A 27,436-nucleotide genomic window follows, 5' to 3' on the forward strand; every position below is an offset into this window, starting at 1 on the left:
AGGTCAGGGGCGAAGAAACTCTCAGCAAACACCTGTGGGTGCCTGTGCTTCTGCCCTCACAGCATCGTTGGGGTGGCTGACCCCAGCTCTGGGAGTGACCCAGGCCTGGCCAAGAGAGTATTCTATCCTCCCGGCCTCAGGGCCAGTTCAGGCTCAGACATGTGACCAAGCTGGTCCGTACAGTTTTCCTGCTGGGACTGCTCAGCTGCAGGGCTAGACTGAGCCTGGAGGTGCTGGGTGGTGGGACCGGGGAGGCGGGGGGGGGGGGGGGCATCAGGAAGAAACAGCTCACCTAATATGAGGCCAACACACTGGAAAGCAGAGCTGGGAAGTGGGCGTATACTCCTGGTAATATCCTCTTAAGCTCCTGGATCCAGCCGTGCCTGAAACTACATTCCCCCTGGACTTTTGAGGTACCCGAGTATGGAAGTCATACTGTTCACCAGGTGTCTCCAGCTCTCGGCCTTCTGCCCCGTCTTGTGGTCAGATGGCACCACATGACCAGGATTGGCCAATGAGTGGTGAGCAGAAGCGGTAAGTCTCACCTCTGGACCAGAGCATTGAACTGACCGTCGTGGTGCCCTTCAGAGTGCTCCTGTGTGCCACGGTGACCAGTGATGTGTGAGATAGTGGCTTCTCCCTCAGCCCGGGGCCTCGAGTGGGGAGATGTGGAGCAGAACTTCTAGTTCACCTGTGATGCACACGTATTGTGAGCAAGAAATAAATCTTTTATTCTAACCTGCTAAGATTTGGGGGCTGACTGTTACCACGGCATAACCCAGCCTATCCTGACTGAATCAATGAGCTGTAAGTTTCCTTTTTTTGCTTAAGCATGTTTGAGATGGGTTTGTCACTTGTAGTAGACAGTATTCTCATCTCATCCCTGCAGTGAGGACTGTCCTCCCATCCCAAGGAAGGAACACATTCAAAGAGACCTGAGGACCAGGCTCCATCGTGTATCATGAATGACCTTGGGCAAGTCGCTCGCTGTCTCTGAACCTCAGTTTCCTCTTTTGTAATGTGGGGCAGGAGTCAGCCTCTCGGCTGACTCTGGGGATGAAAAGAGAGGATGAGAACAGGGACATTAAATGTGTATGTGCTTCTCTGCCATCACCTTCAGCTGGCCTCTGGGTCAGATGAGGAAAGTGCTGTGGTCCCAGCCCTTCTCCAGTCTCCTTCCCAGAGAAATACCCTGAAGCTGACATTGCCCTGTGCTAGGATTTAAAGAACCCAAGAACTCTAGCTTCCAGACATTTCCCCATCAGTTACTGCAAAGTCTCAGCGTCGGGTGCTCTCTGGGTGTCCCGGACCATCTACTTTGGGAAGAAAGGAGAGGGTGCAAATTGGACCCAGCCCTTCATTTTACTGCTGGGGAAACAGAGGCCCAGAGGGGCAGTGACTCGCCCAGTCACCCGGAGTCCTGCTCTCCACTCTGCATCCTCGGCTCCTTTTTGGCCCCTTGTTGGAGGGAGAGCCTCTTCCCCCCTCCTCCCACCCATCTGGGGACTCGGTTTGCCTGGGCTGCTGCCGGCACTGCATGCAGGATAGCCCGTCACAGCCCACCCCAACTGTGGTCCCTCCAGATGCACCATCAAAACCCAGAACAGGGCACTTCCCTGGCGGTCCAGTGGTTAAGACTCCATGCTTCCACTGCAGTGGGTGCGGGCTTGATCCCTGGTCAGGGAACTAAGATCTCATATGCCGCACTGCACGGCTGAAAAAAAACAAAAACAAAACCCAGAACGGGCCTTCCGTGGGTGATGGCAGAGTGAGCGCGTGTACTTCCCCTCCGGGGAGATCATGACACCAAGAACAAAGGAGAAAGGCGTATAAACTCTCCACAATGAAGGGGATGGGACAGGGGGTCACCTGCAGTCAAGAATCATCAACACATGAATGGAAGACAAGCAGAGTCAAGTCTTTGCTCAAATGTCACCTTCGCAGTGGGACCGACCCTAGTCTCCTTACTCAAAACTGCAGCACCCCACAGGCCTAGTTTTATTATTTTCCATAACATTTTTTAATCTATTTTATTTATTTATTTATTTTCGCGGTACGCGGGCCTCTCACTGTTGTGGCCTCTCCTGTTGCGGAGCACAGGCTCCGGACGTGCAGGCTCAGAAGCCATGGCTCACGGGCCCAGCCGCTCCGCGGCATGTGGGATCTTCCCGGACCAGGGCACGAACCCGTGTCCCCTGCATCGGCAGGCGGATTCTCAACCACTGTGCCACCAGGGAAGCCCCTTCCATGACATTTATTGTGCTTTTAACATATGTCTTTTACTTGCTTATCATATTTACTGTCTGTCCCACTAGCACAGGGATTTTGTCTGTTTTATCCACTACTCGGTCTCAGAGCCTAGCATAGTGCCTGGCACATAGCAGGTGCTCAACAAATACTGAATGAATGAATGAGTCAAAGGCAGAGTTGTGACTGACAAAGAAGTGGGCAGAGGGGAGGGAGGGGACTGAAACCAGGAGGGACCCACTTGGACTTGGAAATGGCCCAGAATGGGACATGAAAGTGAAAATAGGGGCCTCCTTGAAGTCTGTGAATGGAGCAAGAGACACCCCCCCTCCCCCCCATCCTGCTGCTCACACTGTGGGGCAGCTGGGGATCTTCCTTCATCTATAGTGGCAACAGGCGTGAGGGGTTTCCTCTTAAAAAGTGATGTTCACAGAAAAGAAATTTTGCATTCTGCCATTTTGTGGGTCTCTCAGCATCATGCTGGCTGCCCATCCCAAAGCAAATCCCATCCCTAGAAAGAACTGTCAAGGGGGAGGGCTTTGAGGCTGGACGGCCTGAGTTGGGAAGCCAGCAGATCCACTTACTAGCTTCCAACCTGCAGAAATTATTTTACCTCCTGTGCCTTGGTTTCCTCATACATGAAATGGGTATATTAATTGGACATACTTAGGGCTGTCGTGAGACCAAGAGTTAATATGTGTGAAGTGTGGAGAGCAGCGTGGCACATTGCAAGTGCTCTGAAAATGTTGTCACTTTATCATCATCTTTGTGGCCAAGTCCCCCCCACCCCAGCAAGCTTTTGTTGATCTCAACCTTAAACGTGGATAGACAGCGAGCTACAGACATCTGGAGACCCAGATGAACCAGCAGGAAACGGAGATGTTGGGCTGCTGCTGCCACCTGCTGGTGACCACTGGAACTTGGCTGAGGAGCCGGCTGAAGGCGGTGCCCTCCCCGCGCTGCGGTCCAGGGGCTCCACTAGCATCTGCCTGCGCTGTCAGGTGGCTTCACAACTGTCACAGAAACTCCATGCGGTGGGAATGTGGCGATGAGGACACAAGGTGAACGGGTAGGTTCTTTTTTGTAAATTGAAGTATAGCTGGTTTACAATATTGTGTTAGTTTCAAGTGTATAGCCTAGTGATTCGTTTTTTGGGGTTTCTGCGTGTCTTTTTTTTTCTTTCCATATTCCATATAGGTCATTACAAGATATTGAGTATAATTCCCTATGCTACACAGTAAATCCTTGCTGCTTACCTGTCTTATGTACAGTTGTTTGTATCTGTTAATCCTAACCTCCCAATTTGTCCCTCCCCCTCTCCTTCTCCCCTTTGGTAACCAGTATGTTCTTTTTAATTAATTAATTAATAATTATTTTTAGTAGGTTCTTTTTAAAATTCAACAAGGGCTGAATTCTACTCCTTGGGTGGGTGGACCCGCATTGGGCAGTGGGCAGTGTGGGCAGTGAGACCACACTAAGCAGGGAGATCACATGTGTGTGTGCGCACACACACATGTACATGTACACACATACACACATACTTCACACACACAACACATATATGCACGTGCACATCTGGAAAGTCCCCGGCATAAGTGGGTCAAGGGCCCAAGGGAAGGATGGGTAGTCAGGTAGTCAGAGGACAGAGCTCACTCAGCCCAGGGTCCTGGGTGGCCTTGGGCGAACGGAGGCTGCGAGGGAAGGGAGGGGACGTGGGAGGAGGCTGGCGGCAGCAGCACACTGAACGAGATCTGATTGAGCTCCAGGAAGGAGGGAGGCGGATCCTGAGAAGGCAGCCGAGAGGATGCTCAGTGGGGGAAACCAGGAGGCAATTTCAGTGAAGAGGGAATAAAATCAGGACCTCAGTGCCAGGACTCCCACCATAGAGATTACGTAGCGTGTAGCTCTCTACGTGCGGATACAGATGTGCCAGGGACACTGCAGGGTGAACAGCCGGAGCGGTGTTACTCTGTAAAGTGTCATCACAGGTCTCTGTTTTCTTGGGGGTAGGGGAGCGTAAAAGGTATGTAAATGAAGAGAAAAGGCCTGAAGGAGAAAGCAGCCTGGAGGCTTAAATCATATCTGTAATGTTGTAAGTGTTTAAAGAGAATGGATTGACTCATGGTTTATGTAAGTAAAAAGGAGTAATGAAACCAAGCAGGACCCTGTGGGGCTCCTGGGCACGGAAGCTTTTCTGTCCCCTGCTTTTTTTTTCTTTTTTCTTTTCTTCTTTATTTTTTTGGCTGCGCCCCGCGGCATGTGGGATCTTATTTCCCTGGCCAGGGATTGAACACGCACCCCCTGCAGGGGAAGGACGGAGTCTTAACCACTGGACCACCAGGGAAGTCCCCTGTCCCCCGTTTCTTGTAGGGAACAGACTCCAGCCTCCATGACCTTCCCTGAGTTCCAAAGGGCAGATTGGAACAGTCGCTAATCCGGGAAGGAAAGGGATGCAAAGACAAGGGAGGGGCAGCCACGAAACAATAGTGCAGCCTGGGGGCAGGTCCTGGTTCCACCTCAGGGGATACACATATCAGTGTCTTTAAGCTATTTATTATAGAATTAAAACCCAACAAATGGAAGATGTCAGCATTTTTCATACCAGAGAAGCTCATCAACAAGATTACCTGAGGCCAGATCAGAGGAGTGCAAGCCCTGCACACACCCTAATCTTAACAGCAACCCCACCCTTGAAACATTGATAAAACTCATCAAATCCTCCCGGGTTGGGACATGATACAGTTTTTCAGGGAAGGAGCCTGCTGTGTCCCCCTTTGCCTGGCAAAGCAATAAAGCTATTCTTTTCTGCTTCCCCCAAATCTCTTGTTTCCGAGATTCAATTTGGCGCCTGTGCACAGAGGCTGAGATTTCAGCATCAAGAGCTGACCCCACATCCCTGTGTCCCATCTCCCATACACATGCCCAAACTGCCCCTCAACTGGGGGAACAGGAAAGGAAACAGACTTGGCTGAGCTGGGCTTGCCCTTGGCGTTCTTCAACTCCTCTGGCCCTCCTGTGAGGGGGATATTCCATCCCCATTTCTCAGATGAGAAAACCAAGGCCCTGAGACGTGAACATCAAGAATGGATCCCAGGGCTTCCCTGGTGGCGCAGTGGCTGAGGGTCTGCCTGCCGCCTGTCGAAGCAGGGGACGCGGGTTCGTGCCCCGGTCTGGGAGGATCCCACGTGTCACGGGGCGGCTGGGCCCGTGAGCCATGGCCGTTGAGCCTGCGCTACGCAATGGGAGAGGCCACAACAGTGAGAGGCCCACATAGCGGGGGGGAAAAAAAAAAAAAAAAAAAAGAATGGATCCTCAAAACAGAGTCCTACTACAAAGCATAGGGAACCCTAGCCAATCTCCTGGGATAAACTTTAACGGAAAAAATATAAGAAAAAGAATGTCTCTATGTGTGTAACTGAGACACTTTGCTGTACAGCAGAGATCGGCACAGCACTGTCAATCAGCTATCCTTCAATTAAAAAACCAACCTTACCTTGCTCCTGACACACAACGCACTCCCACACAATCAGCGTGTGTTTACAAAGCAGATCACATCCACTATTCTACCTGATCTCAGAAAATCCCCCCAAATGCTAGTTTTCCACACTTGAGTAAAAATGATGCTAAGACTTGGCCAGGTCTTGGCTGTGCTAGGGGGGGTTCACCCTCAAGACCCTAGACCTCATGCCCCGCTCCCCTGCCCACCGCCCCGTCACTCTGGAGTCTGGCCCGGGGACCAGGCGCCTGGCAGAGGGAGGATGGAAACACAGGGCCGCTAGCTGGGCCAGGTCAGGAGCTGCAGGCTGTGAGAGAGACGAGCTGCAATGGGCCTGAGACCGGGCCTGGGGGTGCAGTGGCGGTGACTAGGGGGGCAGGTCCCGTACGTGTGACCGTCACAGGCAGTGTTACCAGGTTTCTCATCTTTCAAGAGAAGACAGAGATCTGGATTTTTAAAAAATGGGAAATCTCCAATTTTAAAAAAACGTTGGAAACTAAAAAAACAACAGAAAAAGAAGTGTGCGCTAAAGAGAACAGCCACGGGCCAAATCCATGCCCCAGGCCTGAGACCTCTGCAGCCTGCTGGCATTGTGGGCCACGACTGGCCGGCAGGCCTGCCCTGGATTGGGTGCTGCCAGACGTCTGTCAAGGGACAGGCACGGGCCCAGCTGAGTGGGAGGACGGGCTTCCAAGGCAGCCGCAGGTGGTCAGGCTGCGCCCAGCACCCCAACTCTTCGGTTTTACGGGCAACATCTTATTCCCGGCTGTTCCGAGGTTGAAAAACAAGGAGCCCCCAGGGGATCAAAGATTCTTTAGATAACACACACAACAAATTGCATTTTACTTCGCTTTAATTAAAAAATATATAAATACATGCCAGGGGATTTTTTTTTCTTAATAACAGGTTGAAAGAACAAAACAAACCCCAAACCTGCCGGGACTCCCCGTTCCTAGGTGGCAGGAGGCCTGCAGGCGGGTCGCAGGCTCAGCCCCAGCCCAGGGGTCAGGGGTGCTGCCTGGAGAGGAGCAAGTCTATGCCGGGCCCTCGGCAGTGGGGCACCCAGCCCCGCTCTGTGACACGGCCCCAAGAGGCCCTGCCCCTCAGGCCACAAGGGCTTTCCAGGGAGCAGGGAGAGTCCTCCGCGGCGGGGTGGCTGGAATCTGGAACGCGAGGTCTGCGTGGATGGGGCAGACCCCCACGGCCCCCAGCTCCTGACCCCTCACTGGCCAGTGGATGTCCGTACAGAAGGCTCGGGGCCTGGGCAGCCTCGCCTCGGAAGCCCTTGGAGGACGCTCCCCACAACCCAGGTTGCAGAGCGATCGGGAACACGAGGAGGAGAGCAGGCGGGACCAGTGTCTCCAAGCTCTCCCCCAGGCCCCGGGCTGACGAAGCACAGTCCTCGGGGCAGCCCCGGAAGGGCCTGGGAAGAGGCGGGCGGGCAGCCTTCCTTCCAGAGTTCCAGGCCAGGAACTATAGGCGGGGCCGCAGGCTGGGCACACAGTGTCCCCGTGCAGCGGGCGGGACGCAGGGCGCCCCCGTGCCCTGACCTCGCCAGGCTGCACCGCACACGTGGGACCCCCAGGAGAGAACATCCTCTCCTCAGGGCCGGCGCTGGGACAGGAGGCTCAGAAGTGGACCCACTTGTTCCAGTTGGCCTCGTGGGGGAAGGCGCGGCCCAGGCGGAGCGTGCAGTCCAGCGTGGGCTCGTAGAAGACCATGGGGCTCCCGCCCGGGCTGGGGGGCGTCTCTGCCTCTCCGCCCGCCGGCTTAGAGAAGAGTGAGACGGCCGGGAGCTTTCTCAGCTGGCGCTTCTGAACGCAGCCGAGGGATTCCAGGCCCTGCAGATGACACAGACAGACCGGTTCACAGGGGCATTCGAGGACCACGTCCTCTGTGCCCGGAGCTGCTCCCAGAACAAACACCTGAACCTGGCCTTGAGAGACGAGTAGGGATCGACCAGGGGGGTTTAGGCAAAAGCCCAGGGCAAGAGAGAGAAGCGCGTGACCAGCATCTGTACAGCGGCCCTGTGTTGAGCAGGGGTTGCAGGCCAGCTTCCAGATGGGGTTCTGCTTGGCCCAAACCTGCTGTAAAGTGCGGGGAATTTCACACTGAACTTCCCGTTTCCACTTCTGTGGAAAAGCTGGAGGCCCAGGGCACACAGGGCCGGAGCGCACGGCGGCCATCAGGCTGAGCTGCCCTCAGGAGGCCGCGAGCACGTCTCCAGCTCTCCTGCCACCCACGGGGGCTTGTCACTCACTACTCACCTGTCCCTGTGGGCCTGTGAGCCTCTGAGCCCTGGTCTAGAGAAAGGGTCAGAGGCAAGACCCCGGGAACGCCAACATGTAGGCCTGGGCAGCAGCTCGGGGCTGGGAAAGGGTGCTGTGAGGGACGGCCTGGGGACAGGAACCCAGGGCAGGGGTGGGGGATGTGGGAGGCTGGGCGCCAGCAGCGCTAAAGGGCACAGAGGCCAGAGGCAGGAGGACAGAAGCGGGCGTGGGGCTCGGCCAGCGCCGCGGCCTCAGAGGGCAGTGGGGCTGACGGGGGGTGGGGAGTAAGCAGTGCGGGGGACACCTGGGGCCCGAGGCTCTTCTGAGGAGCCTGGCTGTCTGCCAGGAGGCCAGTGCACCCCCGCGGGCCAAGCCTGTACGTGGCGGCCACACCCTCGAGCTCAGCCAATGTGCCCACCAACCCTGGCCCTCTGAGACTCAAGCCCAGACCCAGGAAGAGGGAGCTGCAGTGGGGGACGGGGACCCAGTCACACCTGGAGCAGCTCGAGCACGGCGAGGGGCTGCAGGACGCCCTCGTAGTGCTGCAGCAGGCAGCTCTCGGGCACGCCGGGCCTGGTCATGATGTGGTGCAGCATGCCCTCCATCATGCCCTTGATCACAGGCGTGTTCAGGCGGCCGTCCACGATGCGCCACGGGCGCCCGATGAAGCGGATGCGCTCACAGTCCCTGCGGGGTGGGCACACGGGTGTCAGGCTCGCACGGTCCCAGCTCCGGGGATGGGACACCAAGGCTCAGCGAGGTCCGGCGCCTGGCCTGGGGCTCAGGGCTAGGGCCCGTCTCCCTCTTGCTCTTCCACCTCCCCCTCCCCCATCTGGACAGACGGGGTCCCAGCCCCACTGCCCACGAGCGCTGGACCCACATCACCACACACTGGCGGGGGCAGGGGGATGGGGGCGGGGGAAGTGCTAGGACCTCTGGATTTACCAGCTCCATCTGGGACCCGGGCCACTGGCTGCCTCGCCTTCTGACCAAGTTCTCAGGTCTGTACTCAAAAGTTCTACTTCTGTGCTGTATAAGGGGGTTCCAGACACACTTTCCTTAGAAGGTTTCTGCTAAAAGCTTAACCAGTGACTGGTCTGACACACAGGGTCCCGGCGTGAGACAAGCCCCAGGGTAGCTGGACACTTGGCTCTGACCGCGTGACTGGGCCCCGGCGGGGAGCGACATCTAAGCTGGGAGAGCACGGCCCTGCCAACCTGAGGGTGATGTACACACTGGGGCAGGCGCCCCCTCGCCAGAAAGGCTTTTGTGACACCCACTGCTCCCGACGGACCGGGCGCTCCAGCAGTCAGCACTGCTGGCCCTCGTCCACCACGTGCAAGGAGCACCTGCCTGGCCCCCCAGGGAGCGGGACCAACAGTCCCTCCCATGTCCCGGACCCCTGTGCCACACAGATCTCTGTGAAAGACCTTCACGTAATAACTGATCTTGGACCCTGGGGACAACCCCCAAGGCCCTCACCGCTCCCCCCGGCCCAGGCCACCTGAGTCCGAAGCACACCCACCTTTCCCACGCTGCCTGGGAGAGGCCCCCGGCCGCAGAACCGTCCGCCAAACCTGTCAAGAGAGAAAGGGTGTGGGAGACTGAAGAAGGTGAGGCCCATCTCTCCCTCCCTCATTCATCCCGCAAGTCCTTCTGGGTCTGGGGATAAAGCAGTGAACAAAGCAACAGCAATCCCGCTCCTCAGAGCCTTCACCCCGGGGCGGCGGGGCGTGGCGGGCAAAGCCTGCGTGCCCAGGACGACACGGGACAGGCGGCAGGGTGCAAGTGTGCAGCCGTGCTCAGGGCCCGAGGACGCCCCGCCCCGGGGAGCGGCGAGCGCTGGAAGTCCCGACTGCAGAGCGGGGGGTGTGAAACCCTTGGGCAAAGACATCCCAGAGGATTAGAGCATGGGAGAGGAAAACGGGGCACCTGCCAGGCCCCTGGGGAGGCCAGAGCCCTCCCCTTTCTGCTTCCTGACAGGGATGCTTCAGGAAACACCTCTTTCCAGAACCAAGAGCGCCCTGTCCTCATGATTCACAGGTCGTTTAGGAGCATCTGAGGCCTCTGCCCTCTAGTGGAGATACGAGTGTCAATAGGCAAGAGCTTCCCCCTGGAAGCTGAGGCCGTGAAAAGCTGATGTAAAGGCCCCTTCTGTGACTGCAGCAGGTTCCTGGCCCATCGGGCCCCGTGACAGAGAACGGGCGGGTGGGGGAAGGTGGTGTGGGGGACAGGGTTTGGTACCTCTGGGGTCTTCAGGGCCCTCCGGAAGCTGGGCCTGACAGCTCAGCTGCTCTCGGCCTGGGGAGCTGGGTTCCCCGACACCCTCTTGGTCCTCCTGCCTGGCTTCCGATGCTCTGGGGGAAGGCTCCCTCACGCCTGTGTCCTCAGGAGCTGTGGGCAGGGCGGGCACCTGGGTTTCTGGTTCTTCTGCTCTGGGCCCCAGGCTGGGGGCCAAACGCACGTCCTGGAGTGTGGGCCTCTTTGTGGGGGGCTCCGGGGCACTCTCGGGGTCGGCGCCCCCGCCCTGGCTGTCCACATCTGCACCGGCCTGGCTGGCACGCCTCTTGGCGCTCAGGGGGCCCTGAGAAGGTGATGCCTGCCTCTCAGAGGGGCTGTCCTCGCTGGAAGGCCCCTCGGGGGGTCTGGCCTGGGGATCTTCTCTTTGAGGGTCAGCGCCCTCCTCTTTGTCTTTTAGCCGCACCGAGTGCAGGAGCCAGGGCTCGGCAGAGGCCATGGACACCAGGCGAGCGGTGTTGCCGCCGACTTCCAGCACCTGCTGTTGCTCTAAGAGGTCCTAGGAAAAGCAGGAGACACACGGCGTCTGTAGGGATCCCCAGGGTCATCGGGGTCCCCTTCCCCTGCCTGAGGTGTGTAAGCGTTCTGAGCAGTGGCCAGCCCAGCTCCCTCAGGACAGGTGGCTCCGCCTGCGCCCTCAAAGCTGATGTGACCTTCCAAGTCTCCTTCTGCCTGGCCAGCTCCTCCTAGACTTAACACCCCGAGGGCTACCAAGTTCTTCTGCAAAAGCCATAATTATTCCCAAGTGAAGGACAGTGACTCCTTCCCTCGTTCACCACGCCCTCTTCCCACGTCCTTGTTCTTATCTATGAGCTGCACCAACTCTGGGCAGCACACGGGGATTCACCAACATCTTTTTCTTTTTTATTAAAAAACCCACAAGTCAAGATTCAAGGAGTTTGCCCCTGTTCACAGCCTGGACGCAGGACTCACACCCACATCACGCGGGTCTGGGGAGGGTTAGCTGCCACTAGGGCCCTGTGCTGGACACCAGGGAACAGAGGGAGCTGCCGGCCCCTCGCCTCTCGGCAGCCAGTGGGATCCGCTGCCCGGGCTCCAGCACCGGGGCCTGGGGAAAATCCTCACCCTCCCTCCCAGGGCCCCAGAGGCACCATGAGTTTTAAGAACAATCCAACACCAAGTGAAAGGTACTCAACAGCCCTCTTGTATTTCCTGTATGGGTAAGAACTCCTTTGATAATGACAAGTATCGACTTCCACCCCCTCCCCGCTGCCCCAAGAACACACAGCAAGGCAGGCACCTCGCAACATCAGTAACACACAACATCGATGACAACTGACACGCGGGAGGGCAAGCCAGGTCCCGGGGCACTTGATCTAAAAGGTCCAACTCTTCTCACATTCTTCGGGTTCAAGGGTCACTGATGAAAATGGGTCCGGGCAGGGAAAGCTGTAACCAAGCAGGACCCTACGGGGCCTTTGTGGGGCAGGCCTTTCCCCCACACCCTCTGCTTTAGCTCCTCTCTGAAGTACCCAGGTAACAGTATCTGGTGCACTTTCCTGAGTTGTTTTACAGAGGCGAACCACACACCCCACCCCCACCCCATCAAATGGAAGAAATTTAAATTTGCAGTCCCCAGACCTACTGGCACCTAAGGACTGACAATGTTAACTAACCCCTGGGACACCCCCCCTGTTCCCTCACCATCAGCCAATCAGAGAACTGTACACGAGCTGATCACGAACCCTGAGACCCCTCTCCCTCCCCTGGCCTTTAAAAGTGCTTTGCTAAAACCTTTCAGAGAGCTCGGGGCTTGCTGGGGCATGAGCCACCTGTCTCCTTGCAGGGCCCTGCAGTAAACCTTTCTCCCCTCCAAACTCCGACGTTTCAGCTTGTCGGGCCTCATTGCGCGTCAGGCACGTGGACTTGCGCTAACAAAGTGGTGAGTACTGTGGAGCAGGTGCAGGGTACCTGGAGACAGCAGAGAGCTAGGGAGGACAAGGCCCATGGCTTGGGGGGGGGCTCCGGCCAGCTGTGCTGAAGAAGCAGGGCCCAGAGTGGCCAGACTTTCTAACGTTCAGGAGAAGCTGGCAATATTTCAGGCAAGATCTCCTGTCTTCAATGTTGACAACGAATCCAGCTTTTGAAAAAATTCCACTACGTGCCCCAAGCCAAGCCCACCCGCAGCGTGCGTCTGGCCCGTGAGTTGCTACTTCTGGTCTGGCTACCACAGGCTGCCTGAGAGCACTGCTCACCTGGACGTAGTCTGCGAAGGTCCGGGAGCGCTCCCCATCTGTCCTCGCCAAGGCGGAGAACCTTCGGCGCAACTCCTCCCTGTCCACCCCGAAGTAGCCGGCCGCTGCGATGGCCCCCTGGACTTCCAGGGCGGCGGCCACGTCTCCGGGTTTGTACCCAGACAGCGCCAGCTGGTGGGCAAACTCTTCCAAGCTGCAGGTGTCCTCCTGCCTGTTTATCAGCCTGGTGAATGTGTCAGGGAGGCAGGAGGTTCCCACCATCAGCTCTTCCAGAGAAGTGACTGTGGAGACCAGGAGGACCAGAATCAGCCCTGAGAAGCCCCTCCCCCACCAGACCAGTGTACAGGCGATGCCGAGGCAGGTCATGCTCCCACACCGACTCACTGCTCCCCAAATGTCCAGGGGTTGCCTTCTGGGTGGACACGGTCGGGCCCCTGGCAGTCGGGTTCCTGATACAGGCCGCCCTGGGCCCTTGGCTGCAGTCCACTCGATCCCCAGAGCCAGCATGATTCTCTCATTCAAGACTCACAGGGAAGGGCTCAAAGGCGGGGCTGGGGTCTGAGAGCCAGAACCCTAGAGCTCTGGAGGGAGCGGGGTGGCCCTCCACTCAGGCTGCCCGGGCCCCACCCTTCCTGATGCTCCCATGTCCACGGCTCGCAGACCCCGTGAGATACGCTGGGACCCCTCCATGAGTCCCGACTTTTGTTCACACCAGCCACGGCTGGTTTCTGGTGCTTCCTGTGCAAGGTGTCTCTGCTCAGACCACAGGCTACAGGTCATCACATTTTTGCCTGGGCCAAGCTCCTGACACAGCACAGAATACTGACTGTGGTTGTGAAGGTAAACACCTCAACACGTGAAAATAAAGGCAAGTCAGACAGAGCAGGAAAGGGGTAGGAAAGGGGAAGAGAAGTGCAGGGACGAGGCCCTAATATTCTCGTTTTACGTGGAGGGAGGAGAGACTGCCAGAAATTAAGGGTACAGGGAATGGAGGTTTAAGCAAGTCATTATCGTCTCAAAGGCAATCAACAGAAAGAACTCAGAAAAGTGTAAAAGTTGGAAGTAAAGGAGATGAGATAACGAATATAAGCAGAATACTCGTCTTTCACAGCAAGAGGTCAAAAGACGACACTCAGGCAAAGAGACCGTGGTGAGCGCTACCCGCACGGCGGGCACAGCCCGGGCTCCCCGAGCGGGCCACTCAGGACGCGCGCCCTCTGCGCCGGCTGCTGCGGACAGCAGGGCTTTTCCTTTGCTTTCCGCTTTGGCTCAGTCAGTGGTGGTTGCGGCACGTGGCCTTGGGAGCCTGGCCCTGAGCCCCAGGTCTGGGCCGCGGGGCAGCTGGGGGGGCACTCACCAGCGGCTCCGAGCCCGGTGGGCTTCGGGGTGCAGCGCAGCCGGAGCTTGACCCGGCAGGAGTTCACCACGATGCTGTCGCTGGGGTTGAGGTTGCGGTTGCTGACGATGCCGGGGGCGCAGCAGCCCTTCATCAGCAGGTAGTTGGTGTGGGAGGCCTGGCGGGCTTTCACCTCGATGCTCCGGCGCTTGGCCCCTGAGCCTTCGTCCAGGTCTTCCTCTTCATCCTCGTCCTCTTCCAAGGCGCCGTCCTTTCCCAGGCTAGGAGCAGAAAGCGGACCTGGACGACGGAGCCCAGCCAAGCCTTCTGCTGGTCTGGCCGCCCCCTCAGAGAGCGGCGCTCCGACCACAGACACAGCCCTGGCATCCGGCTGTGAGGTCAGGTCAGCACAGACTGCGCTCCAGATTCATCTCCCTCGTCCACCTTCCATACCCGCCCCCCACCCCACGTCCCTATACCTATGTCTCTGCAAGGGCTGTCCCTTCGGCCTGGAAGCCCTTCCTAGTCTCTGTCCAAAAATGCCTGCTTTTCCATTAAGTCCCAATTCAGCTGTTACAGCCTCAAGGAACCTTTAACGACCCCCCTGCTCTGCCTACCCCACCCTCCGTGCCACACTGTCCTGGGTCCTTCTCTTTGGTGTGGCCCAGTCACCCCCTCCTCTGGCTCCCCCGGCACCCAGAGGCACCAGCAGAAGGTGCTGCACTGGACACCGTACTGGAATCCCTGGTTCACAGATCCATGAGGCCCCGACCCGGGAGCTCCCGGAAGGCACTGCCATTACCCACACAATGCCAAGGGAAACGCAGCACGTGTTCGCTGAGAATAAAAACCAGATGACGGAGGAGATAAAACTGCAGATGCCACAGCCTGAGAGGAAGTGATGGTGCCCAAAGCCCCCGACGGTGCTCAGACCAGCAGCCCAGCGGCTGCCCTGGCTCTTACCTCTTAATGACCTCGTTCTCCACCATTGAACTGTCCACCACAACGATCTGCTCTGGGATCCTGACGTCCATGGAAACGAGGCCCAAAGAGAAAAGGGTCAGGACGGCCACACAGTGTCCTCCAGGGCCGTCCAAAGAAAATGCCACCAGGTCGCTCGTGGAGTCGTTATTATCCTGGTCTTTGAAGGAAAAATTATCAGGCTGGTCCAACTTGCCGGCAGCCCGGATTCTGTCGAAGAACTGGAATGATTCTGTGCAGATGGTACTCGGAAATCGCCACGTGAAAATCCTACGCAGAAAGAGAAGGGAAGGGCCTTTCTGAGGACAGGGTGCTGGAGGCCTTGGTGCGGACGGGCTGCTGGAGGCCTTGGTGAGGACGGGCTGAGGGCACTTCAGACCTCACCGTCAACACTAAACACACCGGCTTCTCCCTGGAAGCCCTGTTTTCCATCTCAGATGAAGATGCTGCACCTTTTCATCTAACCCAACACCCTAGGCCTCGCGGTACCAAATTGGGGAAGACGAATGTGTTTTTTGTAATCATCTTTACACAAGGCAAGCCCTGAACCCCTACAGAGGGGAGGGGACATGCGTGTGTTCGATCTCACAGTCTCCACTCGGAGCCTGCAGTCAAGCCCTTCCCTCTGTCCAGACCCTGTAACAACCTCTTGCTGACATGCCGCAAACTGGGTCTAAAAAGTACATGATGGGGTTTCCCTGGTGGCGCAGTGGTTAAGAATCCGCCTGCCAATGCAGGGGACACGGGTTCGAGCCCTGGTCCAGGAAGCTCCCACATGCCAAGGAGCAACTAAGCCCGTGTGCCACAACTACCAACCCTGCGCTCTAGAGCCCGCAAGCCACAACTACTGAGCCCGTGTGCCACAGCTACTGAAGCTCAGTGCCTAGAGCCCGTGCTCCCCAAAAAGAGAAGCCACCGCAATGAGAAGCCCACACGCAGCAACAAAGACCCAACGCAGCCCAAAATAAATAAATAAATTTTTATATATATAAAAAGAGCAACTTAAAAAAACCCAAAAAGTACATGATGGCTTCCAAATGAAGTGTGTGAGCCTGCAAGGCAGGCGGCCTGGTACAGCTCGGAGCCGTGAAGATTAGGACCGAGGTTATGCCCAACCGGGAGGGTGCACTTTTAGCTGGTCTAATTATTAGAAACTCCCCAATTTGATGGGAAAAAGGGAAACTACCTACAAAATTGGTAAAATACCCCAACACAAAATACGGCAAGCATTAACCTTATTCCCATAGAAGGTGGGACAGACATTGATGAGAAACTTGGTCCCAGAGGCTATGTCTCGTGAGGCCCAGGCTGCCCTGCTCTCTGATGAAGAGGGACGCCCGTCACTTCCGCTCACCTGTGCTCCTCTCCGCAGACAGGCCCCGCCCTCCCTGTGCTCACCTGTGGTAGGTCTGGGACAACTGGTAGGACATGGGCGCGAAGGGCAGAGCGCGGTTTTTCTTGGGGCCCAGCGTGTGGTTGACCCGGCGCCGGTTGACCAAGCTCCTCTTCTGGTACTCCACGAAGGCCTTCACCAGGATGTGGTCCTTGTACTCCCGGTAGAGGCGGAACGTCTGTAACACAGAAGGCCGTGCGTGAACAGGGCTCTCCAGCCGGCGGGGGCAAGACCCAGATGTGGACGCACAGAAGCCACAGCTGATCATTGATGGAGGAAGCGGTTGGCGGTGGGGGAGAGCCCGGAGGAAGCCCGCATCCCGACGGTCGGCCTGCACCCACCTTCACGTCACCTCAGAGAGTACAGAGAACAGGCAACTGCAGGGAAAGGCGGATGCCTATTTCTCTGGCTGCAAAGACACTGGGAGCTGACGCAGAATCATCTCTGATACCACTGTATCCCTTACCACGACCTAACCCATCAGCATGTCTGCTGGGCTCCACCCCCAAAATATGTTCCCAGAGGCATCTGGTCTGTGCCATCTACACTGCCACCATCTGGGCCATGCCACCATCGTTTCTCCCCGTGGCCCCCTGCCCCCAGCCCGGCCACTCTGCACAGCAGCCAAAGTAGCCCTTCGATGCCTACATCGGACCACACGTTCCTTCCCTGCCTCGAAGCCCCGATGGCATCTGTCTGCAGGGGGAACTCTGAGTCCTCACTAGGCTTGACAAGACCCCCATGAGTGGGACCCGGTCCACCACCCTGGCCTTGACTCCTACAGTAAGTGCAGCCCTTGCTTACCACCCCCCAGCCTCACCGGCTTCCTTATGCTTCTTGAACAAGCCAAGGCACTGCCGCCTCGGGGCCTTTGCACTTCCCACTCCCATTTCTCGGACAGCACACTCCCCCAGTCTCTACGTGGCTGACTTCCTAACATTCAGCTCTCAGCTCACACACTTTCCCTCAAAGGCCAAATGCTCCTCCGTCCTGCTCCTCTGCAGTCAACTCAATTACATGAACCTGTTTCCTTTACTCCATAGTAACTGTGTCTACCTGAAACGATCTCATTTGTTTATTCACTGTCACTCTCTTCCAGAAGAACACAGACTCGACTCGTACTGCTGCCCCCGCAGGCACCTGGCACCCAGCATGGGGCAAAATGGAGGGCGGTGTTGGGTCCTGGGTGCTGAGTCTCCCCCCGTGGGCCACGCCGCCATGGCTCCCTGGCTCGCAGATGTGGAGCCCGCCCAGAGGGGCAGCAGCTCAGAGGACTGCGGGACCGGCAGTCCCGTCACTCCAGTTTTCCGAACAGCGCTGGTTCAGTCAATTGACAGCAAATGTCGAGTACCCACCAGCCTCCAGGAAAGTTCAAAGCACTGGCCAAGAAAACCTGCAGGCATGGTCTGAGAATCCTGGCTTAGCAAGTTCTCTGCTGCACTGACCCCGGGACCCGAGGGTGACAGGAGACTGAGGCTCACCGGCTTCCAGGGATCTTCCGAGGCCACACTGCTGGGAGGGGCGGGACCAGGGAGAGGACGAGGTCTCATCCTCGAGCCAGTGGCCAGGGGATTGGGAGTCAAGTGGTGGTCAGGTGGGGTGCTGGGGCAGCATGGGGGTGGCTCTCCCGGAGACAGAGTGGGGTCTGGGCACATACTGGGTCCTGTCAGTCCGAGGTGCGCACAGTGCCCTCGATTTCTCCAGGTACCAACTCTACGTCTGTCCTGGTGCACGGACTAGCAGGCTGATGGGGAAAGACTGAGCGGGGCGGAGGGAAGAAGCAGGACGCAGCCGTCAGGTCATCACTGCTTCCCCCCAAGCGGAAGTGGAAGCTGAATCCAGCTTCCTGTGAAACACCTGCACCTTCTGCTGGTCTCTTCCATGTGAAGACGAGGATGGGCACACTCCCCAGACGGCCGCTGGCGTGGAATAGGGGCGCACAGACCACACACAGTGAGTGGGGAGTGGGGCACAGCCCGTCAAGACTCCCAAGAGGCTGGGCTGTCACAGACACAGTGAACTACCGCCATCTGGGGTGCCTGTGACGTCCACCTTCCTGCAGCACACTTCCCGGAAGCTCGGGGCTGCAGGGAGCCTGGTAGGATCCCGGGTGGCCTCTGACCTCATCCCTTTTCTTTTTTTTGGGGGGGTGGGGGGGGTGGGCACGCCACGTGGCTTGTGAGATTTTAGTTCCCTGACCAGGGATGGAACCCGGGACCTTGGTAGTGAAAGCGTGGACTCCTAACCACTGGACCACCAGGGAATTCCCTGACTTCATCCCTAATGACCTCCCACTCCCTGCTGCCAGGGGGAGGGGGTCGCTGAAGAAGGGCCCTGTGTCCTCCTTGGGCTCAGGTGCTCTCTCTCATGCGACTTCCCACACCCTGGGTGGTCAGGGAGAGTGACAGCCCCTTGGCACCATCCCTACCGCTCAGACCCAAAGTGGAAATGGAGCTAGAGGAAGGAAACGTGAGGCCACGGCCCTGGCTGGGACACAGGGACCAGGCTCTTGCCATAACTTGGTGGCTGGGCTTTCTCGTGTGATGGGGGTTGGACCGACCCCCGAGGTCCTGCTAGCTCTAACCCCGGCTGGGCAGGAGAGCTCGTCAGCGTCCTGCCCCCTCCACTCCTGACTGCAGACTGTGGGGTGGGGCCTGGGGCCCACGTGCCACGAGAGCTTTCCAGTTGACTCGGAAGCATCCCCGCAGTTTGGGACAGCACCCGTCTAGACAGATCAGTGGGATGAGGAATAACACCAGCCTTTCGTTTTCTTATTTTTTTTCTCCCTCATGTCCCAAACTGGCTCGAAGAGCTGAGTTTTGGGTTTAGAGACTAAATACGAAAGTAGACAGGCTCTACTTGGAACACACGTTTGCAATCATTAGAAACAAGGGAAGCACAGGCTCGGGGAGTGGGCCCCTCCGCTAGGGGCTTGCAGCCACACAGTCTCAGGTTAGACGGATGAGCTCTGGGATCTTGGGCATGGGCTTTTTATTCTCTGAACCTCAAGTTTTCACACTTGTAAAAGAGTACTTCCCACGCTTAGTGCGGGGCTGAATGAGATACGCCTTCCTCTTTCATCCTCATTCCGCCACAATAAAGCAGCATTACAGTTCTAGTAAGTTTTCAGGAGATATATGACTCAACGCCTACAGAAAGGCAGCTTTCCCACTGGGCGATATCTAGCAATCAAAATACGTTGACAATTGTCCGTTATAATTGGAAAAGATATGCCGTGTAGTCCAATTACTTTCTCAGCTCTTTTGAGAGGTTCATTTCCTCTTCTGCCTAATTTTCTGCCTTCCACATTAGACTCAAAACCTCAGCGCTGGGAGGGATTTTGGAGGTCACCAGATCCTGTGCCCATACTTCAGAGATGAACAGGGGAGTTCCCTGGTGATCCGGGGGTTAGGACTCAGTACTCTCACTGCTGTGGCCTGGGTTCAATCCCTGGTTGGGGAACTGAGATCCCCAAAGCAGCGCGGTTCGGCCAAAAAAAAAAAAGAAAAAAAAAGATGAACGGAGTGAGGGCTAGAGTCCCAGGGGCAATCAGTCCTCTGAGGCCCTGCGGTGAAGGGAAGGGGTGGAAACCTCACGCGGCCCGGCCTGGGAAGGGCCCGAGTTCCAGAGCACTGCTGTGAAGCCGCTGTTGCGCCCCCGACACCCACCTGGAATGACTGGTAGATCTCCATCTGGCTGTCCGAGAGGGCCAGCGTGCTCTGGATCAGGTTCTGGAGCACCAGGAAGTGGATGTCATCCACGCTGAAAGAGACGAGGCAACGGGGCCACGTGAGCCCGCAGGCTGCACGGCACCGCTCAGCTTGGGTAGGTTCGGTCTCAAAAAAGTTTTGAATCTCACAAAAGTGATACGAATGTCCAAACTAGTCATAAACCAAAACAAAAGAAATGATGGTTTTTATGCCTTACTGATTGGTCCATTTTCACAGGGAAAAAGTTTCAGTCTGGTGGGCAAGGGGTGACGTAACCTGGAAACGGGTTTTCATGACAAGTAACACGTGTGGTTAGTGCTTAGATTTTCTTTTTGTCTAATTTTAAACAACTGTTTCTCCCACGAGAATAGGCTTTTCATTGAATACAGAGCTAAAAATCAAATTGAATACCGATTATCCAAGACGGAAAGAAAAGGCTGAGGCTTCTTTCTTTCTTTTTTTTTTTTACTTTTCGCCGCGCTGCGCAGCGTGTCAGATCTTAGTTTCCCCACCAGGGGTCAAACCGGCGCCCCCCGGCGGTGGCGGTGCGAAGTCTTAACCTCTGGACCACCAGGGAAGTCCCAAGGGAGTTTTTGCTTGGGAGGTTCATGGGCTGGGAGTTCAAACCCCTTCCCCAACCCGTCCTCAGGCTGGGCCAGTGACAGGCGGGGTGAGGGGTCTCTCCCCGCACAGGGCCTAATAATAAATAATTCAGTCTCTTTGGGCCCAGTGGTCTCTGTTGCAGCCACTCGACCCTGCCGTGAGAGCGTGAAAGCAGTGCAGACTACACGTGCAATGGGTGTGGCTGTGTTCCAATGACACTTTATTTCCAGAAACCGGCGCCAGGCTAGATTCGGCCCTAGATGACCCTGTGCTAGGCTGCAGACAACCCAGTCGAGCAGCCTAGGAAAAGGCACTGGGTCCATCAGTACTTGCCTATGAAGTTCATCCTCTTTCCTGACTTGGTCTTTTTCATCTCCAATCATCAAAACTCGGTATCTGCATAGGAAACAGAAGAACTTGTGAATGGAGCCCAGCTGACCTTCCACAGCCAAGGGGAGGCTCGCGGGAGGTGGCTACTGACTGGCTAACGTGGCGGAAAAAACAGTAAAGTCCCTAAAACTGAAACATGTACATGTAAATTAAAATGAGAAAACACCACGTTCTGCCCATCGAATTGAGCGTGTTGCAAGAATGAGGGTTGAGGAAATGAGGAATGTTCGTTCACTGACCATTTTGAGGCAACAAGGAGACGTGAACTCACAGGGAGCAGAGGAGGACAGACAGCTGTGGGTTCACCATGATGAAGAACAAGCATTAAGGAAGAAGGTGGAGAGAAGACGCCCCACAGGGCATAGCTGTATCACGTGATGGGATTACAGGTTAACCCCCGGTCTACTTTTCTGAGCTCCAAGTAATATTGTTTTATTGTGTTCATACCAAGCAAATAAATATAGAAGTAAATCGTAGAACTCTACAAAACAACATGGCCACCTATTTGAGACATTTCTTTGGTTTCTACAAAACTAAAGTCAAAACTCATCTTTGCAATCGTAAATGCTTCCTAAAATTTAGGAACAAGACAAAGCACCTTTTCAGAAAAACGTGACCTGACTTGGGCCAAACAAGAAAATATCTGGAACCATCTTCTTTTTTGCTTTGCCTGCCCGAATGCTCAAGATCAAATTCAGTGGTAAACTGTTACAGCTGGAACTTTCTTCTTTCCTCTAGATGGGTCATGAACTCTTATTTAAAACTCTTAAACGTCTCCTTTCATAACTAAAAGTTGCCCCACAAATTTATTGAAAGTATGTGGGGACAGAAATTATACATAGGTAAACAGGCCACTTGAAACACCTTCAAGACTGAAGAGAAACCATGCCACTTGTGGGTTCTGGGGAAGAGTTCGTGGCAAAGGCAAGATCTGTAAACGACTACAACTCGCTCCTTGGCCCTGGCACACGGTGGGCACGACATCAACTATTTGTCGGGTGAATGAAAGGACGAGATCCCCAACGGAAACGCAGACGGCTCACTGAAAAGGTACCACACAGTTCACAGTGGGACCTGATGGATGGACGTTGTCTCTACAGGAAGAAATGTGGAAATGCAGTGGCGAGAGTGACTATCCTAATGAGGATGGTGAAGAGAAGGGATTCACGTTTAGATTAAGCAGCGGAAATAGGTCTGGTTCACAGCACTCAAGATTTTCAAGTTTCACAGGTCTGGGCTCAAACCCAAGCATGTTCTTTTCCAGATGCCCAGTGGCTGAGCTGGAAAGAGCAGGGGCTCTGGGGTCAGACCTACCTAAGCTCAAATCCTGGCCTGGGGCTCACTAGCACTGTGACCTGGGGAAGTTAAGTACACCTCAGAGTTTCCTCGTGCTTAAAATGAGCAATCATAGCAAAAGGACTCAAATACTTGAGCAAGCCAGAATTAAGTCAGAGCAGGGCCTTCCTGTAATGGAAGGGAGTACTTGGTGGGGCGCGAGGGATGGCAGTGCCTCCCATTTTCAAGTCGCCCATGAGAGGAGACGAGGGCATCCAGAGTCAAGGGTAGTGCAGGGTTCGCTGCAAGGTCAAGTGGAACGGCTGGTGGGGGACACACCCGTGGCGGTCCTGGCCGGTGACTTTTCCTCTTGCCCCAAAGTTCACACAGAACCTTCTCAAGGGAACCTTACCTGGCAAACAGCTCCTTGAGTGTGTCTGGGATTTCAAGGTTAGGATTCCTTAGGGCTGAACTGAACTTCTCTTTAAGCTTCTCCACAAATTCTTTAAACTCACTGGCACAAACCTTTCAGCATGAGAGAATGAGATGTTAAGCCCTTTTTCTCCCTGAATGGAGGTTTCACTAAGACACGTTGAGGGAAAATCTTGTAGCAAACTCCCTCGGCAGCGACCTCCCAGAGACACTGACAGAAACACCGTCTCCTGTGCCCTCCTGCCTCCCCAGCCCCCCGGGAAGGCGACAGGTGCTCACCACTTCACTGGGAGATGGAGAGCCTTACACCTGCGCCGCCAGCACTCTCCCCCAAGCCCCGGATGGGAGCCCCGAACGTGTCCTGTGCAGTCTCCTCCCATCAGCAGGCCTGTGTCCCCTTGTCGCCTCCCTCCCCCCAGGTCTGTCCCTCTGTGACTCACCTGTGCAAGTCGGCCTCCACCGCCACGCTCAACCTTGAACCCCAAACCAGACCCCTCCTCCTCTGTACCCAACCTGTGACCATCCCAGTGCAGACCTGGATCACAGCGTGGTCCCTCACTGCCTCACCACCCCCAGGCTCACACCTCCAAATCATCCTCCATGGTGTGGCCGGCAAACCGACCCCGTCACCCTGTCACCCGGTGTCCGGTGCTACAGGACAAGTTCACACTCCTCCCTGACGCCTCTCACTGCCGTCCTCCCGTGGGGCACCTCGCCCCCCTTCCTTCTCTGCCTTTCCTCGGCTGGTCCCTCATCTCTGCAGTCTGGGCTCAGTGCTGACACATCTGAAAAGCCCTCTGTAGTAGATGCCGTTGGTCGCCTCCTTCCTTCATCCCGTTCTCTCTTAGCAGTGGAGCCAGCCCCAATTTGGTGTGGGGAGAAGCCTGCCCAGCTTCCCGAGGCGAGTCAGGACGGATCTTCTGGGAAAGGCTGTCCCCTCCCTGGTACAAGGGCCCTCTCCCCACTTCTTCTTGCCCTGGGATTCTGTTGTGAGGACCGAGCTCCAGCAGTTACCTGGCAGCCATGAGGTGACCAGCATGAGGATGGAAAGCTGACCACCAGGGATGGGGACGGAGTGACAGGATAAACTTGGGACCCTGAGGACATCTCTGCTTTGCTGCACCTGCATAGGATAGCCTACTTCCAGGCTGCTTGGCACATGGGGAAAAAAAAGCCTTAAGCCCTTGTTATGTTTTCTTTTCCATCACCTGCATCAAAAGCACTCCTAATTCTCCCTCTGAGACCTCAGCGGCCTGTGCTTTCCTCTCTCAGGGCGGCTGCACTGTTCTGCAGTACGCATTTACTTCTCTGCCCGTCCCACTGCCCTGTGGCTCCATTTCAGCTGGTCTCGCCTGGCGCAAGGCCGGACATGCACGCAGCGGAGTCCGGTGTTAGCTCAATGAGTGAGGGGTGAGCAGACTCTGAGCCACAGAGCAGAGAAGCCTGGGTCTGGAAAGACAGCTTCCTTCCTTGTCAATCACCGTCCCGGCCCCACCCACAGAAAACTCAGAAAGAAAACTCATGGCCGGGCTTCCCTGGTGGCACAGTGGTTAAGAGTCTGCCTGCCAATGCAGGGGACAAGGGTTCGAGCCCTGGTCCGGGAAGATCCCACATGCCGCGGAGCAACTAAGCCCGTGCGCCACAACGACTGAGCCCGCGTGCCACAACTACTGAAGCCTGCGCGCCTAGAGCCCATGCTCCACAACAAGAGAAACCACCACAATGAGAAGCCCGCACACCACAACGAAGAGTAGCCCCCGCTCGCCGCAACTAGAGAAAGCCTGTGCACGGCAACAAAGACCCAACGCAGCCAAAAATAAAAATAAAATTTTCAATTAAAAAAAAAAAACAAAAACTCATGGCCTATCCACGAGCTTTCCAGAAGTCTAGCTGTTTGTAATTTCTGAAGAGCAACCCTATTTTCTTAATAAAATAGACCCAAGACACAGCAGCGTTGCAAAGAGACATGGCAAATTCTAATCATCTTTAAAACTGATGCTGGACCCAGATCAAGTGAGGGCCACAGCCAAAGAACTGACAAGTCAATTTCCCAAATGAGCAGGGGGAAAGCCCATGTTTGCAAGGCTGGCAGAGGCACCGTGGGACCCAGAGGACCAGACTAGAAGCTAGAAATCCCTGCCTTCAGGGCAGGCTGAGCCCGACCACCGCGCGGGGCCCACCTTTGGGTCTCCGTAGTCGCATTTTCGATTCATGAAATCTCCCACCAGCGCCTTATCCTGGTACACCTCGGCGAGGCAAACCCTGTGGGGAGAGCAGGCCACAGTGAAGTCTGGGCAATGTAACGATGCCCACGTTCAGAACCACTGGAAGATTTCTGTCCTAACAGTTCTGGCCTTGGGTAAACACGAAGTATGATCTGCTTATGTGCCTGCCGGGTGATTACAGCTTTTGAAAATGAAGGATTTGGGGTCGGCCTGTTTGTGCTCACGCTTCACATCTCGACTTCTCTGCGCTTCTGTCCTCCACGTGCAAACTGAGAACAGTAGCTCCCACCCGCCTGCCCTCACGGGGATTTGGCCAGGACCACAGGAGAGACCTATGTCAAAGAGGATCTTATATTTAAAAACAGGCCCTGGTGTTTGGTATTCAGAGCTCTGGCCTCCTCCAGCACTCTGTCCATTGCACACATCTTCACACCTCCAGGCACCAAAAGAGCCTGACCTGCCCAAAGGGAAACGGAGGGAAAGACAACCAGCGTTTGCTGGGTTCTAGGAGCTGCGCACTTTGAAAGCTGAAGCTGCTCCTTCATAAACAGCCTGCAAGGTAGAGACTGTCATCCACTTCGCAGCTCAGTGGGGCGTAAGGTCCACCCCTGCCCCCGAGGTCACACAGAAGCCAAGGGCCAGGGCAGGTGGGACAGGTGTGGTTACTATTGGTATCGTTCTGCTCACAGCCTCTAAGGGGATAAATGCCCCGTCCCAGGTCCCACGGCTCTGAGCTGCAGGGGACGGAGACCTGGCCTGCGCACCCTGCAGCCCCCTTCATGTCCCCCTTCCCCGGCTGCTGCAGGACAAGAGGAAGAGCGTCAGGCAGGGGCCAGGAAACCCAACTTCCAGATCTCACTTCACTGCCAGCTCACTGTCACCCCAGCCAACTTGCATGCTGTCTCTGGGCCTGTTTCCACTCTGCAAAAAGGAGGACTTTGGACCAGGTGATCAGAGCCCTTTCAGACAGAACATTCTAAGAGTCTTCCATGCACTGGGGAAGTGGCTTCACACAGAAAGGCCCCTTGGTGTGTCTAACCCAGTGGTTCTTGTCGGGGCGATCTGCTCCCCCGGGGGGGCGTGTGAAGACATTTTTGATTGTCACAGTTGGCGGGGGGTGGGGGTGGGGGTGGGGGTGGGGGTGGGCGGGTGGCTGCTAAACACCCCACAGTGCCCAGGACACCCCACAACAGAGAATGAGCCGCCCCACATGTCAGCAGCGCCGAGACTGAGGAGCCTGGGCAGAGGGCTGAGTCTTCTCTGCGGTCCAGGGCTGGGCTGCTTTCCTTGCAACCTGGCTGACTGCAGGCAGCGCACGGCTCGGAATCAACCCGGAGCCAGGCTCTCCCACTGACCCATGGCCCGAACATCAGCTGGTGGAAGCAGCTCCGCTTCCCGGCCTCACCCTCATGCTGGCTGCAACACTCGGGTACCTTCCCACACCACCCGCTGGGCTTCCCCACTCGAGCCCACGCCGGCAGGGGGAGGGAGCTGCAGGAGGCTGACGGGGCTGGGGACGGCTTACACCGCGGCCCTGAGAGAAACAGACGGCGGGCAGCCTCCCTGGCAACTGACGATGGGGGAGGCTTTGCAGCTCCTGGCCAGCTGCCATCCCCTCACGTCTTTAGGGAACGCCCAGCTCTGCTGAGGAAATGGCTGAGTGCATTCGATCCATTGATCCCGTTCCTGTCTAGCTCCTTTCTGGAGTGAGCCATTGATGGACCAGTAACACGGAGACATCGAGAGCTGCTCTGGAGTGTCGAAACCCTAGTGGAAACGGGCAGAGGCCTCTGCTTTCACCACACGCTACTCAGGTGAGGGGAAGAGGTGACATTCAGCGCTGTCACCTAGCCTGTTTCTTCACCTGTAACAAAGGAGCACCTGCTTCGCAAGCTGTTCTAAAGTGTAAGTAACACCTTGAATGTGAAAGTGCCCAGAATCACACCCAGCCCCCAAATCGAGAACAATCTCACTAACAGTCTCCAACAGACTACTGACGCGCTACCGGACGACTCAGACTTTATCTATCTGGATTTTACCGCCGACCCTTAAGCAAATGGGATGAAAGAAGTGTAAAGAGTGAACTAGAAGCACTGGGATACCCTGTCTTGGAGTCATGGAAGTTCAAAGGAGGCTTACTTATAGTTCAGATAGGCCTGTGGATTTTTGACTATGTAGCGAGCTCTTCGTCCGACCGAATGGGATGTTTTATCCAAAGACTCTTCCAAGCTTGAGTGCAGAATGTCCCGCACGACCTGCCAGGGGACAAACGGGCCCTTCACCTGGATTAAACACAAGCCAAGACACAAACTCAGTATCCTCGGAGCCCACATTATGGGTCACTAATGTAAAGGAGGGGGGAATACGTCCTGTGGAACCTCTTTCCTCAGCGGACACTCAATACTGTCACCTCACGCATTTACTGGGCACTGACCATGTGCCTGGCCCCGAGTGGGTGCTGGGCAGAGAGGAATAAGACAAATCCTCCAGGTCCAGTGGGAAGAGTATCTTTTGGTGACTAGTAGAGGTGCTCGGAGGGTGCTTGGGTAATACTGACTGGAGGG

At 56.1% G+C, this 27,436-nt stretch overlaps 1 protein-coding gene across 4 annotated transcripts in view; it reads right to left on the reverse strand.

The window, feature by feature from the left end:
- Positions 1-6,578: 6,578 nt before the first annotated feature.
- Positions 6,579-27,436, reverse strand: part of GTF3C1 (general transcription factor IIIC subunit 1) — a 72,396-nt gene continuing 51,538 nt past the window's right edge. For all 4 annotated transcript variants that reach the window (XM_060122385.1, XM_060122384.1, XM_060122383.1 and 1 more), the window contains 13 exons: positions 27,012-27,154; positions 24,828-24,909; positions 22,628-22,740; positions 20,884-20,946; positions 19,906-19,999; positions 16,243-16,415; positions 14,827-15,114; positions 13,885-14,144; positions 12,528-12,808; positions 10,258-10,810; positions 9,539-9,590; positions 8,508-8,700; positions 6,579-7,584 (listed from right to left, as the gene is read on the reverse strand). In XM_060122385.1, coding sequence (XP_059978368.1) covers positions 7,372-7,584; positions 8,508-8,700; positions 9,539-9,590; positions 10,258-10,810; positions 12,528-12,808; positions 13,885-14,144; positions 14,827-15,114; positions 16,243-16,415; positions 19,906-19,999; positions 20,884-20,946; positions 22,628-22,740; positions 24,828-24,909; positions 27,012-27,154 — 2,508 coding nt within the window. In that variant the 3' untranslated portion in view covers positions 6,579-7,371. The remainder of the gene's footprint in view (positions 7,585-8,507; positions 8,701-9,538; positions 9,591-10,257; positions 10,811-12,527; positions 12,809-13,884; positions 14,145-14,826; positions 15,115-16,242; positions 16,416-19,905; positions 20,000-20,883; positions 20,947-22,627; positions 22,741-24,827; positions 24,910-27,011; positions 27,155-27,436) is intronic.

This window comes from Lagenorhynchus albirostris, chromosome 15 (assembly GCF_949774975.1).
Source record: "Lagenorhynchus albirostris chromosome 15, mLagAlb1.1, whole genome shotgun sequence".
Lineage (NCBI taxonomy): Eukaryota > Metazoa > Chordata > Mammalia > Artiodactyla > Delphinidae > Lagenorhynchus > Lagenorhynchus albirostris.